A 14,929-nucleotide genomic window follows, 5' to 3' on the forward strand; every position below is an offset into this window, starting at 1 on the left:
ATTTACAGACCCTGCCCCTTGGACAAACAGCAGTTCTCGAGGTTTCCTGGACACAGACACATACATTTTTCTGCCTCGTTCATGTTTGCTTACTTTTTTTTTTATCACGAATGTTCTTGCCATGACCTTTGTTTCTACCCCATCATAAGCATTTTCTACTAATCGGTGAGAAAATCTTGATACTCTACCCCCACCTCACCACCCACTTACCCAACTTGTCCTTTTCTAGTGGCCTTCATAGCAGTATGGCCCCCAGCATTCCCCTGGTGTCTCAGGCCCCAACCCCAGGAGTCACCTTAGGTTCTTTTGTTTTCTTGACCCCCTACATCTACTTCCTCAGCAAGTCCTCTTGGCTTTACCGCCGAAATGTCTCCCACTTTGCTACATTTCTGCCGCCTCCTTCCTGATCAAAGCTGCCATGGTCTGGTGCCTGGACTTCTGCAGTAGCCTCCTAAGCAATGTCCCTGTTTCTACATCTGCCTCTGACATTCCATCATCCTCTTGGTATCAGGGTAATCTTATAACTGCAAACTAGATCATGTTGCTCCTCTATGTAGAAATCTTTAAACAGCTTCCTGTTGCTTTTAGAATAAAATACCTTACCTGATCTATCTCTCCAAATCTCACTTATTCCTGCCTTCTCCTTGTTCTCACACTTAAGCCACATTGATCTCTTTCTATTTCTTTAAGAGGCCAATTTACTGATTATTTGCATTTTTCTGTTCCTTCTACCCGGACTGGTCTCTTTTTCTAGGTCTGGCTCCGTCTCCTCTTTCACGTCTCAGTTCAAATGTGGCTTCTTCAGAATGCTGTCCCCTGACCAGGCTCTAAAATAACTTCTTGTCTGTATTCTATCAAGTCATTCAGGTAATTTTCTTCAGAGAATTTATTAGAGTCTGCAACAAATAAAGAAGAGAGAGAAGCTGAGGGGAAGAAGTGGTTGCAGTTTTAAGTAGGGTTATCAAGGAAGGCCTCGCTAAGAAGCTGGTGTTTAAGAAAAAAAATCAAAGAAAATTGAAGAAGCCAAAGTGATGAGCTTAGAGGACAGAAATAAGAGATGAAATTTATGGTCCAAGAGATAATGGGAAAGTGGCTCATTGAAGGCCATAGAGGTCATTATAAGAACTTGATCATTGCCGAGACCGGTTTGGCTCAGTGGATAGAGCGTCGGCCTGCGGACTGAAGGGTCCCAGGTTCGGTTCCGGTCAGGGGCATGTACCTGGGTTGCGGGCACTTCCCCAGTGGGAGATGTGCAGGAGGCAGCTGATCGGTGTTTCTCTCTCATCGATGTTTCTAACTCTCTATCTCTCTCCCTTCCTCTCTGTAAAAAAATCAATAAAAAATATATTTAAAAAAAAATAATTTAAAAAAAAAAAAAAAGAACTTGATCATTGGTTTAATGCGATAAATGGCCATTGGATGGTTAGAGTATAGTAGTTGTCATGTGATCTGAATGATCTTTTCAAAGGAACATGGGATGGTTTGAGTATAGTAGTCGTCATGTGATCTGAATGATCTTTTCAAAGGAACATAGGAGCTACTATGTTGAGATTAGTCCACATGGCATACAGGGTACAAGTGGAGGCTGGGGGATCAGTTGGGAGGCTGCTGCACTAATGTAAGCATTTGATGGTGGTTTGGACTAGTATTTGATGGTTTCAGGAAAGAGCATAATAAAAAGCAGTCATATTCTGGCTACATGGATGATTCCTTCAATTGAAAGACTGTTATTAACCACTATAACTCTAGCAGTTAGATTGGAAGTCCTAGGGTTGCATCCCCAAAGGTCACAGTGTGACCTACTGTGCAATCTCCAGAGGGTCTTTTCCAATTTGGGAAAATGCAGGGAGAGGAAGAGTCACGTGGTGCCATTTGGCAGTAGAAATGAAACATATCTATCAAGAAAAGAGGAATAATCTATACCCAGTTTTTATAGTATTTCCTTCTAAATAATTGTATGAATTATGGGCATTTCTTTGATTGGTTGTTATGGAGACAGATCATTTTAATTCCAATTTCAGTAGTTGCAAGTTGGTGTTTGACATTGTGTGTGTGTGTGTGTGTGTGTGTGAGAGAGAGAGAGAGAGAGAGAGAAGAGAGGAGAGAGGAGAGAGAGACTCTCATCTGAGAGGCTGCTATTCCCTAGGCAATAAAAACCCACAATCCCACTAATGAGGTAAAAAAAAATCACTAACTTTTTCTGTGTGCTTTATAACAGCACTGCCTACTGACATAACCAGGGTTTCCTGAATAATTGTCCTCTTTTCCAGTTTATTTTTAGGACCTAAAATCGGGGGGAGGAAAGTGCCTTTAGGTGTAAAGCATTTCCGTCTAATAGTGAAATTCTATTGCTTCAGCATTCAGCCCTCAACCATGTTAAATACATGCTTTCAAGTGAAAGATAAGTGAATGTGAGGGATGGAACGAAAGTTCAACGTTGGAGCTCTGGGTGGTTCAGCCTCCAGTGTGAGGATAAAGACTCATCTCTCGCTGCAGGTCCCATCTTTCCCAAATTGGGGAATGTTCCCGTGACATTTCCCTCTGCCTCCAGGGACACCATTTGAGTTTGGCAGTAATAGAATGAAAGAGTTTATAAACCTCAGGACTTTATCAGAACATTTAATGTTGAGGAGAAGACAAACTCAACCACATAATACATGCTAATACTCTTAGAGCCCTCAATAAATATAAAAATATTTGTAATACAGTTCGACCATCAGCATACGTAAGGCAGTTTTAGAGAGTATACACAAGGCACTGGGCTAGGTGCTGGGCTGAGAAATACTTACAAAATTTGTTTCTGTCAATTTCCACAACTAAATGAACATGAGCATTATAAGGAGGAGAGAGAGATACTATTTAGACAAAGAAAAACAATCAAATCAACACGTGTAGCAGATATTGATTGGATATCTGGATTCAGTTGTCAATGTTATTTTTGTGGAGGATGATCCTTTATTCTCAGCTATAAATTTCCACGCTGACTTTTAACTGTTAGTCACTGACCAGCAGCTGTGTCGTCCCCAAAATGTCCTGTCCCATCCTTCCGCCTGGGCCTAAACTGCAAGCTTGAGAAGTTTAAAGCCATTAAATATGGGTTTATGCAAACCATCATGCTTCACATTTTTTTTTTCAGTAGGAAATGGCTGAGGAGATTTAAACGGGGGGAGGGACCTCTGGGGACAAAGCACTGTCTATAATATAGAGGGTCATTTAAACATATGCTTAAAATGTGAAGTTAAGAAAAGTGACGCTGCATTATTGTTTCTTCTACTTTAGGGATGACTTATTAAAAGGAAATATATGGATATCCTTAAGAAATTGCAAGAAAGGGTGTGTTCATGCAATAGACATGGGCTTTGTGTTTACCAAGATCTTTCGAAAGGTGTTTGTAAGAATGGGTAATATCAGTTGAATTTAAATTATGTGAGCTCATCCACACTCCCTGATGCTGAACAGGAGGCTGCAGAAATGGAACATAGAGGTTTCTTTCCCTAACTCTACCCTTGAGCACCATATAAGAAACTGTCAGCTTCAATGCTGCAAATGTATTAAAATAAATCATGCCATTTGAAGCTGGGGTGGTGACTCATTTTTTACCCTGTGTTTTGTTGTGGTCTACTTAGATTATCTCTCATACACAATTTTTTGTGTGTGCTTCCAGGAGATACTGATCAACAAGAGATGGTTTCAACTAAGAAGAGCGCTGTTCTCGTGGACGGGGTCATACTGAATGGTCCCACCACAGATGCAAAGGCAGGAGAAAAGTTTGTTGAAGAGGCCTGTAGGCTAATAATGGAAGAGGTGGTTTTAAAGGCAACAGATGTCAACGAGAAGGTAAAAGAAAATAGTCTATCAGCAATCCCAGGAATGAGGAAAGATATTTTCCCCCTCCCCACCCCCCACCCAAAATCTGGATGGCTAGATGTAAGGGAAATGGCAAGTGCACATTTTAATTTTCTTTATACCTTTGTTTCAAGGGGCTGCCCAGATACTAAAGTTGCATTTGTCTTTCCCACCCTGTATCTGCTTTCCTGGAAGGGGTAGCATTTAAAATTTTTTTTAAAAAAATCCTATATAATAAAAGCCTAATATGCTAAGTGTCCTACTGTTCAACCATTCGACTAGTTGCTATGACGCACACTGACCACCAGGGGGTAGACGCTCCGACCGGTAGGTTAGCTTGCTGCTGGAGTCCAGCGGATCAGGACTGGGCGAGATGGGCCGGACATGCCCTAGAGCCCTCCTGCAGGTCCTCCCCGGCCACGATCGTGCACCGGTGGAGTCCCTCTGCCTGGCCTGCACCTTCTCGCAATCTGGGACCCCTTGGGGGATGTCAGAGAGTCAGTTTCAGCCCAATCCCCGCAGGCCAGGCTGAGGGACCCTCACCAGTGTGCGAATCTGTGCACTGGACCTCTAGTTATATATATGTATAATTGATTTCAGAGAGGAAGGGGGGGGGGGGAGAGAGAGAGAAACATCAATGATGAGAGATAATCATTGATTTGCTGCCTCCTGCATACCCCCCGCTGAGGGTCAAGCCCACAACCGTGGCATGTGCTCTGAAGGAGAATTGAACTGTGACCTCCTGGTTCATAGGTCAATGCTCAACCACTGAACCACACTGGCCAGGCATGGAAGGGTTAACTCTTCACAGTCATTATTTGCTGGGAGATTGTCTGGGACTCCAGAACTTAGGCACATAAGGCCATGAAGCACATGGATGAAGCTTTCTGCCCTAGGTAATAATATAGACGATAAATAACCTGATGGTCAGACTTATACACTCTGTGAAACACATTTTGCTTCCCATTTTTTGATTCACATTCTTTATGTAGCTAATAAAAACCAAGCAGAAGTTAGAAAGGGTGTGAAAAGTTTTACAATTTATCTGAGGGTCCTTACAGGAGCTTGTCTGAGGTTAGGTTAGAAATCTTTGGTTGTTAAGTCTGACTTCTGACAGGTACCAAGCATTGATTTTAGGTTTCAAATTGGGGCTCAAAATCAGATTAAAAATGATATGGGAACCACTACTAATAATGTCTACTCTTTAGAGTGCTTAACGATGTACCAGATGCTGTTCTAAGGACTACACCATATGTATTTGTTCATTTAATCCTTAAAAACCCCTAAGAGGCAGGTACTGTTTAGTAACTACATTTTAGAAATGAGGGGAAAAATGAGACACAGAGAGGTTAAGTACTCTGCCTAAGATCACATGCTAGTAAGCATCAGAGCTGGCACTGAAACACAGGCAGTCTGGCTTCAGAGTCTGTGCCTTTAACTACTTACTCCTCTATATGTTTCATAAAATCCCCAAATTATCCTTTTCACATTGATCACCATTTATAACAGAATTGGGTTACCAACAAATGGATCAACAGATAGGAGAGATGAAGAGATTTTTATTCCAATTCTATTAGTCGGAAATAAAAGTCATTTAGAAAACATTTTGAATGTGAACCGGAATATATTCTGAATTTTTGATCACATGCATTTGGGAAAACTAATGCCAAAATAGATTGAAATGAATTGTGAACCTTGAATGGCTATGTTCAAGGCAAAATCACTGATATTTCCTGATTATATATTTATAATTGCCCATTTTCTGGTCTTATCTGTACTTGTGAAATATTTTGCACCTGCTTTACTTTGGAGCACACTGCTCCTCTGGTAAGATTTTTTTAAATTGGCCTTTATTCAGTCATTAAATATTAACCAAGTGTTAGTTAGGGGTAAGGCATTATATTTAGCCCAGGGAAATATAAAGAAAAATAAGAGAAAGGTTCAGCTTTGAACTGAATTTATAATCTAATTGGAAGAATAAGTTTTCATTGGAAAAGAGAACAGGGGGTCCCATAAGAATGTGATAAATGCTCTGTGACTGAGGCTGACTTGGGGGATTTCACAGAGGGGTGGGCACTTTGAGCTTTCACGTGGAATGTGAAGGTTAAGTAAGATTTTGACGGGTGCAGAGAAGTCAGCCTCTGTGTGTTGAAGAAAGCAGGAAGTTAAATATGGAAAGAGTTGCAAAAGAACAAGATGCATTTAACATAGTAAAGGGACCATTTTGCCTAGAAAAAAAGTGTTCGTATAGGGAACTAATAGGAGATAAGATGAGAAGGGTAGGCTTATGATCCTAAGTTATCAATTAAGGAAGCACAAGTCAATCACAATATAGCAGATGTGTAGACTATCCATGTGAACATGGATAGGAAGCTATGTTGGGGTTGAAGGAGGGGGTGAAGTTTTTATGCCACTAACTTAGCCTACTTTGTTAGAGACCCAACAGGGTACCATTAAAAGGTGACAGGTGGGGGTTAATAAAGGGTAAAGGGGGTCAAATACATGGTGATGGAAGAAGATTTGATGATTTTGGGTGGTGGGCACACAACTCAGTGTACAGATGAGGTATATTAAAAATGTACACTTGAAACAATTTTATTAACCAATATCACACCAATACATTTAAGATTTTTTTAAAAATAAGGTGTCCTGCTTATACACCCCACACTTCGTGAGATGGTTACTTCTAGTACCCTCTGTGGGAGACACACTTTCTCAGCCACTTTTAAAAAAAGAGTCATAATTTACATTCAGTAAAATTTACTCTTTTTGGTGTACTGTTCTGTGAGTTTTGAAAATACATGGAACCATCAGCACAATCAAGATATAGAATAGTTCTATCTCCTCCAAAATTTCCTTATGCCCCTCTGTAGTCAAACCCTCCCCTCAACTCTAGACCCTGGCAGCCATTATTCTGTTTTTTGTCCTTGTAGTTTTAGTATTTACCAGAATGTCAGATAGCTGGAATCATTTCACACGTAGCCTTTTGAGTCTTGCTATTTTCCCTCAGCAAAATGTATTTGTGATTCATCCATGTTGTTGTGTGTATCACTACTTAATTCTTCTTATTGTTTCTGTTACTTTTGATTTACCTCCGCCTGTTGTAGTCCTAACATCAGAGGTTAATTTCATACCTCTTGGACAACTTGGTATTTCCTCCTGTTCCCCACAATCTCCCACCACTTAGTCTCCTCACTTCCTGACTGTTCCTCTGTCTCTCTCCTCCCCTCCACAGTCAAACTTTTAAAAAATTGTCTCCCCCCTCCCTCCCTCTATCTCCTCACCTCCTACACCCTCACTTCACAGCAATCTGGCCTCCACTCCTACCTCTAAGTCACACTGCTCTTGCCAAGAACACCTCCTTGTTGATAACACCCATGAGCACTTCACAGTCTTTATCTAATTTGGCTTCTCACTAGGATTTGACAGTGATGACTATGTTCTTCTTCTCAGAACATTCTTTGTGTTAATGGCATTAAACTCTTCTAGGATTCTCCCCGATTCTTCAGCATGTTCCCCACATCACACAGGAGCCTCTCTCCCTTTGCCCACTTTTTGAATGTTGGCATGACTCAGGTGAGAACCTGCACCTTTTCCTCTTCGCTATAGGTTCTCTCTGAGCTGTGTCAACCATTGTAGATTATCACGGTGTCTGCCTGACCTCTCTTCCTCATATTTCACAGCAGCTTCAGACCAACTGCTACACCCCTTTGGATGTCTTGAGAATCCTTAAACTAAATATTCTCCAAACTCATCATCCCCACCCATACCAGATGCTTCTCCCTCTCACCACCATTAACCCATGCATGCAAGGTAGAGACCTCAGTATTATCCTTGATTATTCCTATCCCTCATCCTCACTGTGAAATTGATTTCTAAGTTCTATTGATTTAGCATTTCAAATATCTCTAGAAATATTTCATTCTTATAGTATCTACCCTCATCCAGCCTGCCACCTTTTCTTGCTTGATTTATTACAGTAACCTTTATTTCCAATTTTACTTGGAATCTCCACATAGCAACAAAAGCTATTATCCAAAACACAAATATGATGATATAATTCCCCCATCCAAAATATCCCAATGGCTTCCTTAGTGCCAAGTTCACACTTTATGCTACATAAAGCCTATAATAATATGAGTCTTGCTTATTTTTTCATTCATCCATTTATTTATTCATTCATCATATCTTTATTAAGCATCCCCTTAGGTAGCCGGCTCTGCATCATTTACTTGGGACCAGTGAACAAACAAACAAATGTCTCCGCTTCCATGGAGATTATATAGGACATAATAAATATTGGAAGGTGATACATGCTATAGAAAAATAATGAGTAGAAAAGTCAGGAGAGATTGGTAGAGATGGGTTCATGTGCAGCTTGTGATTATTAATGAGGGAATCAGAATTGCTGTCACTGAGAAAGTGACATTTGAGTAGAGCTTTGAAAGCAGTGAGGAAATTAGCTGTAGGGATATTTGGAGGAGGAGCATTCCAGGTGGAGGGTACAACCAGTTCAGAGACCCTAAGATGGGAGTATGCCCGGTGCACTGAAGAACAGCAAGGAGGCCAGGTTGGCAGGGCAGAGTCAGCCAGGAGGAAAGTAGTGCTAGATGCAACTAGAAGGGGAACCCTACCAGGGGAAGCGGATTATACAGGATCATTTGAGGACATTGTACGGACTTTGGTTTTCCCGTGAAGAATATGGGGGCCTATTGGGAATATTTGAGCAGAGGAATGACCATGCCACGTTGCTAGTAGACTATGAGGCAAGGATACAAGCACAGAGACATGTTAGCAGGAATTTGTTATTTCAGCCTTAATTCTTGCCTCTCCCTTCCTCAAGCTGCCTCTTCTAGCCACACTACACATACTTCATTCTTCCCCTGTGCCCTGGGCTCCTCTATTCGTATTTCAGCCTTTGTGACTTCTATTACTTCCACCTAGAATGCCCCTTGCACTACCCCAGCCCCTAAACTTTGCTGGGTTCATTTTTGACCTTCCAAATCTAAGGTGAGGCCCCTCATTTGTTTAATTACTTCTGCATTATTGTGGTAGCTCTTTTCATGCTGAACTGTGGTTGCACCTTAAGTCCCTGTCTCTCCCATTTGTCTGGAAGCTTCATAAGGTTAGAGTTCTAATATTCGTTCAATACGTGGCTCTCATGGGTGCTCAGTTAACTGTTTCATTGCTAACCCTCCAGGTTTGTGAATGGCAGCCTCCTGAACAACTGAAACAGCTTCTTGATTTGGAGATGAGAGACACAGGAGAGCCACACCACAGGCTGTTGGAACTCTGCCGGGATGTCATACGCTACAGTGTCAAAACTAGTAAGAATTTACTTCCTTGATCAGTACCTCTAATAAGTACATGTTCTTCAGGATTTATTTACCTCATGGTAAAGCTGAGTATGACAGTGTTTATGGATGAGAAACCTGGATCAAAACATAGTGATTCTGCCCTAGCCAGTTTGGTTCAGTGGATAGAGTGCCGGCCTGAGGACTGAGGCTCAGGTTTCGATTCCAGTCAATGGCACATGCCTGGGCTGTGGGCTCTGTCCCCAGTGTGGGGCATGCAGGAGGCAGCTGATCCATGATTCTTTCTCATCATTGATATTTCTATCTGTCTTCTTCTCCCTTTGTTTCTGAAATTAATAAAAATATGTTAAAAACAAAACATAGTGGTTCTGATAGTTTTTAAATGGTCCATTTAACCCTTATTACAGATTTATGGTAAAGGCCAAAAATAAAATGAAAGGGAAACTGTTGGTGTTAATGGTCACATATAAATATTATCCACTCCTTGGCAATCCCCATTCCCCACTTATAATTAAGCCCATATACCATTACTGCCACTTCTCATTTCTTATGTTGATCCAAACTGGCAAATGATACTTTGATTATAGAATTTGTAAGGGATTTTAAATCTCAATGGCCTAGAACAGTGGTCAGCAAACTGTGGCTCGTGAGCCACATGTGGCTCTTTGGTCCTTTGTGTGTGTCTCTTCCACAAAATACCGATTTCTGCACATGGGCCATGAAGTTTCAATCGCACTGTACGTGTGCGCCTGCACGTGGTATTTTGTGGAAGAGCCACACTCAAGGGGCCAAAGAGCCGCATGTTGCTCAAGAGCCACAGTTTGCTAACCACTGGCCTAGAATATGCAAAAAAAAATGTTCGAGAATGAGTCCTTAATATAAATAGGAATAGATTTATTTGGGAAATACTTATTAACTCTGGGCAGTTGGTAATTACCAAATTATTTTATCAACTCTAGCAGGATCAAAAAATAAGAACCTTTAGGAAGGTATAAAAAATGAATCTTATACATGGTGAGTTTATGTTGTGATGGTTTCACAACAATGCTTAACAACGGTGATCTTTGTAAATGCAGTAACATCCTGCCAGTTTTGTGCTGAATACTGTTCCAGCTGACTGTTAACATACACCCAGGGAACAAGTTCTTAAAGTAGGAGAATAATTTTCCAAAATATGCATTTCTCAGTACGATGTAAAGGTAATCTAGTGCTTAAGACCATGCAGGCATTATGCTGTGTGAATTCTGACGCTGAACTAAATGTAGTGGAAGGAATATCATAAAATTCTGGCTAAAAATAATTGGTTTATATTCCCTTGGGAAAGTCTGGTGTATGTATCAAAAGCCCACTTAGCATTTCAAAAGCAGAGATACGTATCTTATTATTCTAGTGCATGTCAGAAGTGTAGAAGGACATTTAATGCAGTAGATTTTTCAGCTTACTAGATATTTTCCATAACGTTACCATGGAAATCAATCATAAATTAACACAGAACAAAAAAAACAAAAAAAAAACAAATCTTATTAAAATTACTTGTAGCCATGTCTGGTTTCCTTTGCCAGATTAGAGGAAGTTTTCCATGTTTTATTTTAAAAAGAGATTTTCTCTTGATACTTTTGTTTTTCATTGAACCTCTAGTTGAAAGAGGAAAAATAATCTAAAACCAAATACTGGAAGCTGTAACAAGAAGTCACTAACTGAAATGGTTCCCAAATACTCAAAGTTGGAAATAGACCTGCGTCGTTGTTCTTGGTCAGGCTGGGCATCCTATGATTGAGAATGCCCAGTTACCCTGGTGTTTGGTGTGAATATTCACATTGTATAAAGCCAAGGACCTTTACGAAACCTTTTATATTTGGCGCGCGGGGCGGGGGGGGGGGGGGCGGGGGGGGGGCAGAATAGAAAGTTGAAACTGAAGTTGTTTGAGTCTTAAAGGCAACTTGCCTTTGAAAAAAGTTGAATCAGAAAGTTTATGTAAGCCGCACGATGAGTCACGTCTTACTCCATCCACATAATGCCAGTTGCACTATGAAAAATGGTCCAGTCTGAAAAATAAAGAGGCCACTCACTGCCAGAAGCCCGAAGCGAAACCTGCTGGTGAGAGAAGTGTGTGTACATTTAGAGAAGTTAATATCAATATTTTTGGAGGATAAAGGTAGCAGGCTTTGATATTTGATACATATATAGAAAGTGTTCAAATAACCCAATTCTTGAAGATTTTGATTTGAGTCAGTGAGGTAGAAAGAAAGGAGCAGGCAAACCAAAGGTTGTAAAAGATGGCTCAGGTTTTACTCAGAAGTGTATCATTGTTCAGGAGAAAGGGCTAGGAGACGGGTCTTTAACATTTGTTGCCTTTGTGCATGATTAAGTTTTGAATGCTCTTTTAAAATTGAGGCGTAATTTGCACTCTGTACAATGGATTGATCTTAAATTCTCATATTGATGAATTTGCACATATGCGTATGTAAATAACCATCACCAAGGTAGAGATAAAAACAATTCTCAACACTCTGGAGACTCCTTTCTAATCAATATGCCCTTCCCAAAGGTACCCAGAATTCTAACTTCTATCTCCATAGATCAGCTTTGCCTGATATTGAATATCACATAAGTGCAGTTATGCAGTATATATTCTTTTGTGTCCAGCTGCTTTTATTGTCTAAAAGATTCATTTGTGTTATTGCTATGTAGTATTGATAGAGTTTTCTTTTTTATTGCTGTGTAGATGAATACTCTGTTTAAATTTACAGACCATCCAAGATTTTTCAACCAGTTGTATGCTGGACTTGATTATTACTCCTTGGTGGCTCGATTTATGACAGAAGCATTAAATCCAAGTGTGTAAGTATCATTATACTGGAAATTTATACCAAATGTGGATTAGGGATGTTTTTTAAGTAGATGAAAATTTTATTTTGTAAATTTATAGTTAATGATTTCATTGGTGCAGTGTCATCATAAATAATGGAATAGTCTTATGACAGTAGTATTCAAAGAGCTGTTTGATTTGATAGTGGTTCTGTGAGAGGGTAAGGCAAGCATTATCTCCACTCAACAAATGAGAAAATGAGCAAGCAACTTTTAATTTATTCTGCATGAAAAGCTATGTCTGTGCTAAGTACCGGAGAGATACTTTGAGTAAAAACAAACCTTGACTTTGCCTTCATGAAACAAAATATCTAGTGAGATAGAGATGCTCCATGCAAATTAATCAAAATGTGCACACAAATTAATCGACAGTGTCAATTCTCATGTAAAGTGGGCATGATGCTATAAATATAAATGGGCCAATTTTTTCTAGTTGGGAACTCTAGAAAGTCTTCTCTGAGGAAGTTATAGCTAAGAGATAAAGGGTAAGTAAAAAGTAAGGTGAAAACAGGAGGGATGAGTTCTAAACAGAAGGAACAACATGTACACTGAGTAGCCAGATTATTATGACCACCCCATCAGTACTTCATTGACACTTCCAAAAATACTGAATATTGAAAACTTCCTAAGCAAATACTTTCAAGGTTTTATTACTATTATTATTATTATTATTATTATTTGCATAACTAATTCACTTCATTGTACTGATGGGATACATGGAACTAAAATTCTCATGTCTATGAAAAGGATCAATTTAAGAGTTATTGGTGAATGATGGTAGTTGAAACACTGGGCAAGGATGAGATTCCTTAAGTCAGTGATTCTCAACCCTTTCTGCTCATTAGAATCAATCTTGGAACTTTTTTTTAACAAAATTGAGGCTTGGGCTCCAAAACAGATCAATTAAATATGAATTTCTGTGGGTGTGTTTATAAATGATTTTAATGAGAAGGATGGAGACACTGAAAAATAAAAACAACCCAGGAGATGGAGAAGTGCTGCCTTTGAGACAGAGTGTAGAGTGAGGAGAGAGGAGGGCTTATGACTGGGCTTTGAGGATATCTACGATATAGTATTTAGCAGTTAGGAGGAGGAGGATCAGCCTGCAATAGAGAGATAGAAGGAGAAAATCAGGCAAGGAAGCATGGAAGCCCTGGAGGAGATTGTCTAGATCAGTGGTTCTCAACCTTCTGGCCCTTTAAATACAGTTCCTCATGTTCTGACCCAACCATAAAATTATTTTAGTTGCTACTTCATAACTGTAATGTTGCTACTGTTATGAATCGTAATGTAAATATCTGATATGCAGGATGGTCTTAGGTGACCCCTGTGAAAGGGTCATTGGACCGCCAAAGGGGTCGCCACCCACAGGTTGAGAACTGCTGGTCTAGAGTCACATGTTGCTGAGTATTTAAAAGACTAAGACATGTCCTCTAGATTAGCAACATGTATGCTACTGGTGACTTCAGTTAGAGAATTTTGGGTAGAGTAATGCAAGACCATGGATTACAATGGGTAGAAGAGTTAAAAGTGTTAGGTAAGTCAGAAGAGACAGTAAAATTGCACAATTCTGTGAGCCTTTCCTGTGTGTATTGGGTTTGCTAAGTTCTTATAACTGAAATCTTTAGAGGTTTTTAAAGTATTAGTTTTAATTTGTATTTCATTTAGTATTAATTTTTTCTTACAAAAAAGTGAATAATTATTTCACTTTATATTTTAGGTACACATAAATATATATACTTTCCCTCCACATTTTTGATATGTGTAAACTGGTTTCCTAGCATGGTTTAAAAATAGAACCTAGAGTGCTTGTAGAGTGCTTGGCACATAGGGAGGTGATACATAGTAGGTCTTCTTTTTTTCTTCTTCTTCCCAAAGTTTTCCCTGCCAGATGTTAAAATAATCGCATTAAATTCTGTGACTATAAATCTGAATGTGTCTGCCTCGCTTATATACTCAGAGTACACATATTCAGATACAATTACTGCAATTACTTAACTGTTAGAGAGGGAGGTTCTAGATATTTAGTCATTCTCAAGTTAATTGGAGAAAGAAGAGACTCAGACATTGAACAATGGTAACTGTCTCGGGTTCAGTTCCCTGGGAAGCTGCTCTAAATGAAATTTAGTGAGCAAGATGTTTACTAAGGAATACCCGTGGGATCAGCATGGGCGACACTGAGGGAAGGAAGCTGAGTGGGCAGAGAGAGAAGTCAAGCTGGCATGCAGGTGCAATGACAAGAGATTGACCCCAGGGAGATCTCTGGAGCTACAATGGCTCTTTAAATTGGTCTAGAGTTGGACCCAGTGGCCAGGCCTTTATGCCTCCAGCTGGACCAGTCATCAGGTGTAGACCACCACAGGGAAGGGTGTAACTTTAGGGAAGGTGGCTCACTTATGCCGAGGAAATTCCTAAAGAGGCTAACTCAGCTGTGCTCTCTGACTCCAGCCCTCCAGCCTGAAGCAACAGATTCTTCATGGCAGGGGGTCTGGGTAGTGCTTTGCTGTAAAATCCCATAACAAGAGATGTCCCACAGAACACTTCTCATTTGTACAAACACAGGCATGTGGTAGAGGAAGCTCTCATTCCAGGATGGGTCATTGCCATGTAGAATATCTAGAGCTGCCTGCTAGGGTACTCACAGTGATAACTTAATAAAACCTAGTTACCATGACAATGGTTTTTCCCTTAGCCAGCATCCAAAGCATCATCCAAAGAGTAAAATGGCCACTGCTCATAACTAATGCAAAGAATCGAGATGCACTGCCTTCATCTCTCCCAATGGAATTGAAGCTTTTCTGTAAATTAAGACTGCTGCAGTAGCCAGCGTATCTCTAAGGCCACCCGCTATTATCTAACCACAACTAGCACTATCACTGACTGCGCACTTCTCTATATCC

The 14,929-nt window shown here is 40.1% G+C and overlaps 1 protein-coding gene across 1 annotated transcript in view; it reads left to right on the forward strand.

Moving 5' to 3' along the window:
* Nucleotides 1-14,929, forward strand: part of GADL1 (glutamate decarboxylase like 1) — a 214,296-nt gene that overhangs the window by 95,487 nt on the left and 103,880 nt on the right. The window contains exons 3-5 of the mRNA XM_070391087.1: nt 3,665-3,837; nt 9,047-9,173; nt 11,912-12,002. Coding sequence (XP_070247188.1) covers nt 3,685-3,837; nt 9,047-9,173; nt 11,912-12,002 — 371 coding nt within the window. The 5' untranslated portion in view covers nt 3,665-3,684. The remainder of the gene's footprint in view (nt 1-3,664; nt 3,838-9,046; nt 9,174-11,911; nt 12,003-14,929) is intronic.

This window comes from Myotis yumanensis, unplaced genomic scaffold (genome assembly GCF_028538775.1).
Source record: "Myotis yumanensis isolate MYYU_CA2020_CCGP unplaced genomic scaffold, mMyoYum1.0.hap1 SCAF_14, whole genome shotgun sequence".
Taxonomy (NCBI): domain Eukaryota; kingdom Metazoa; phylum Chordata; class Mammalia; order Chiroptera; family Vespertilionidae; genus Myotis; species Myotis yumanensis.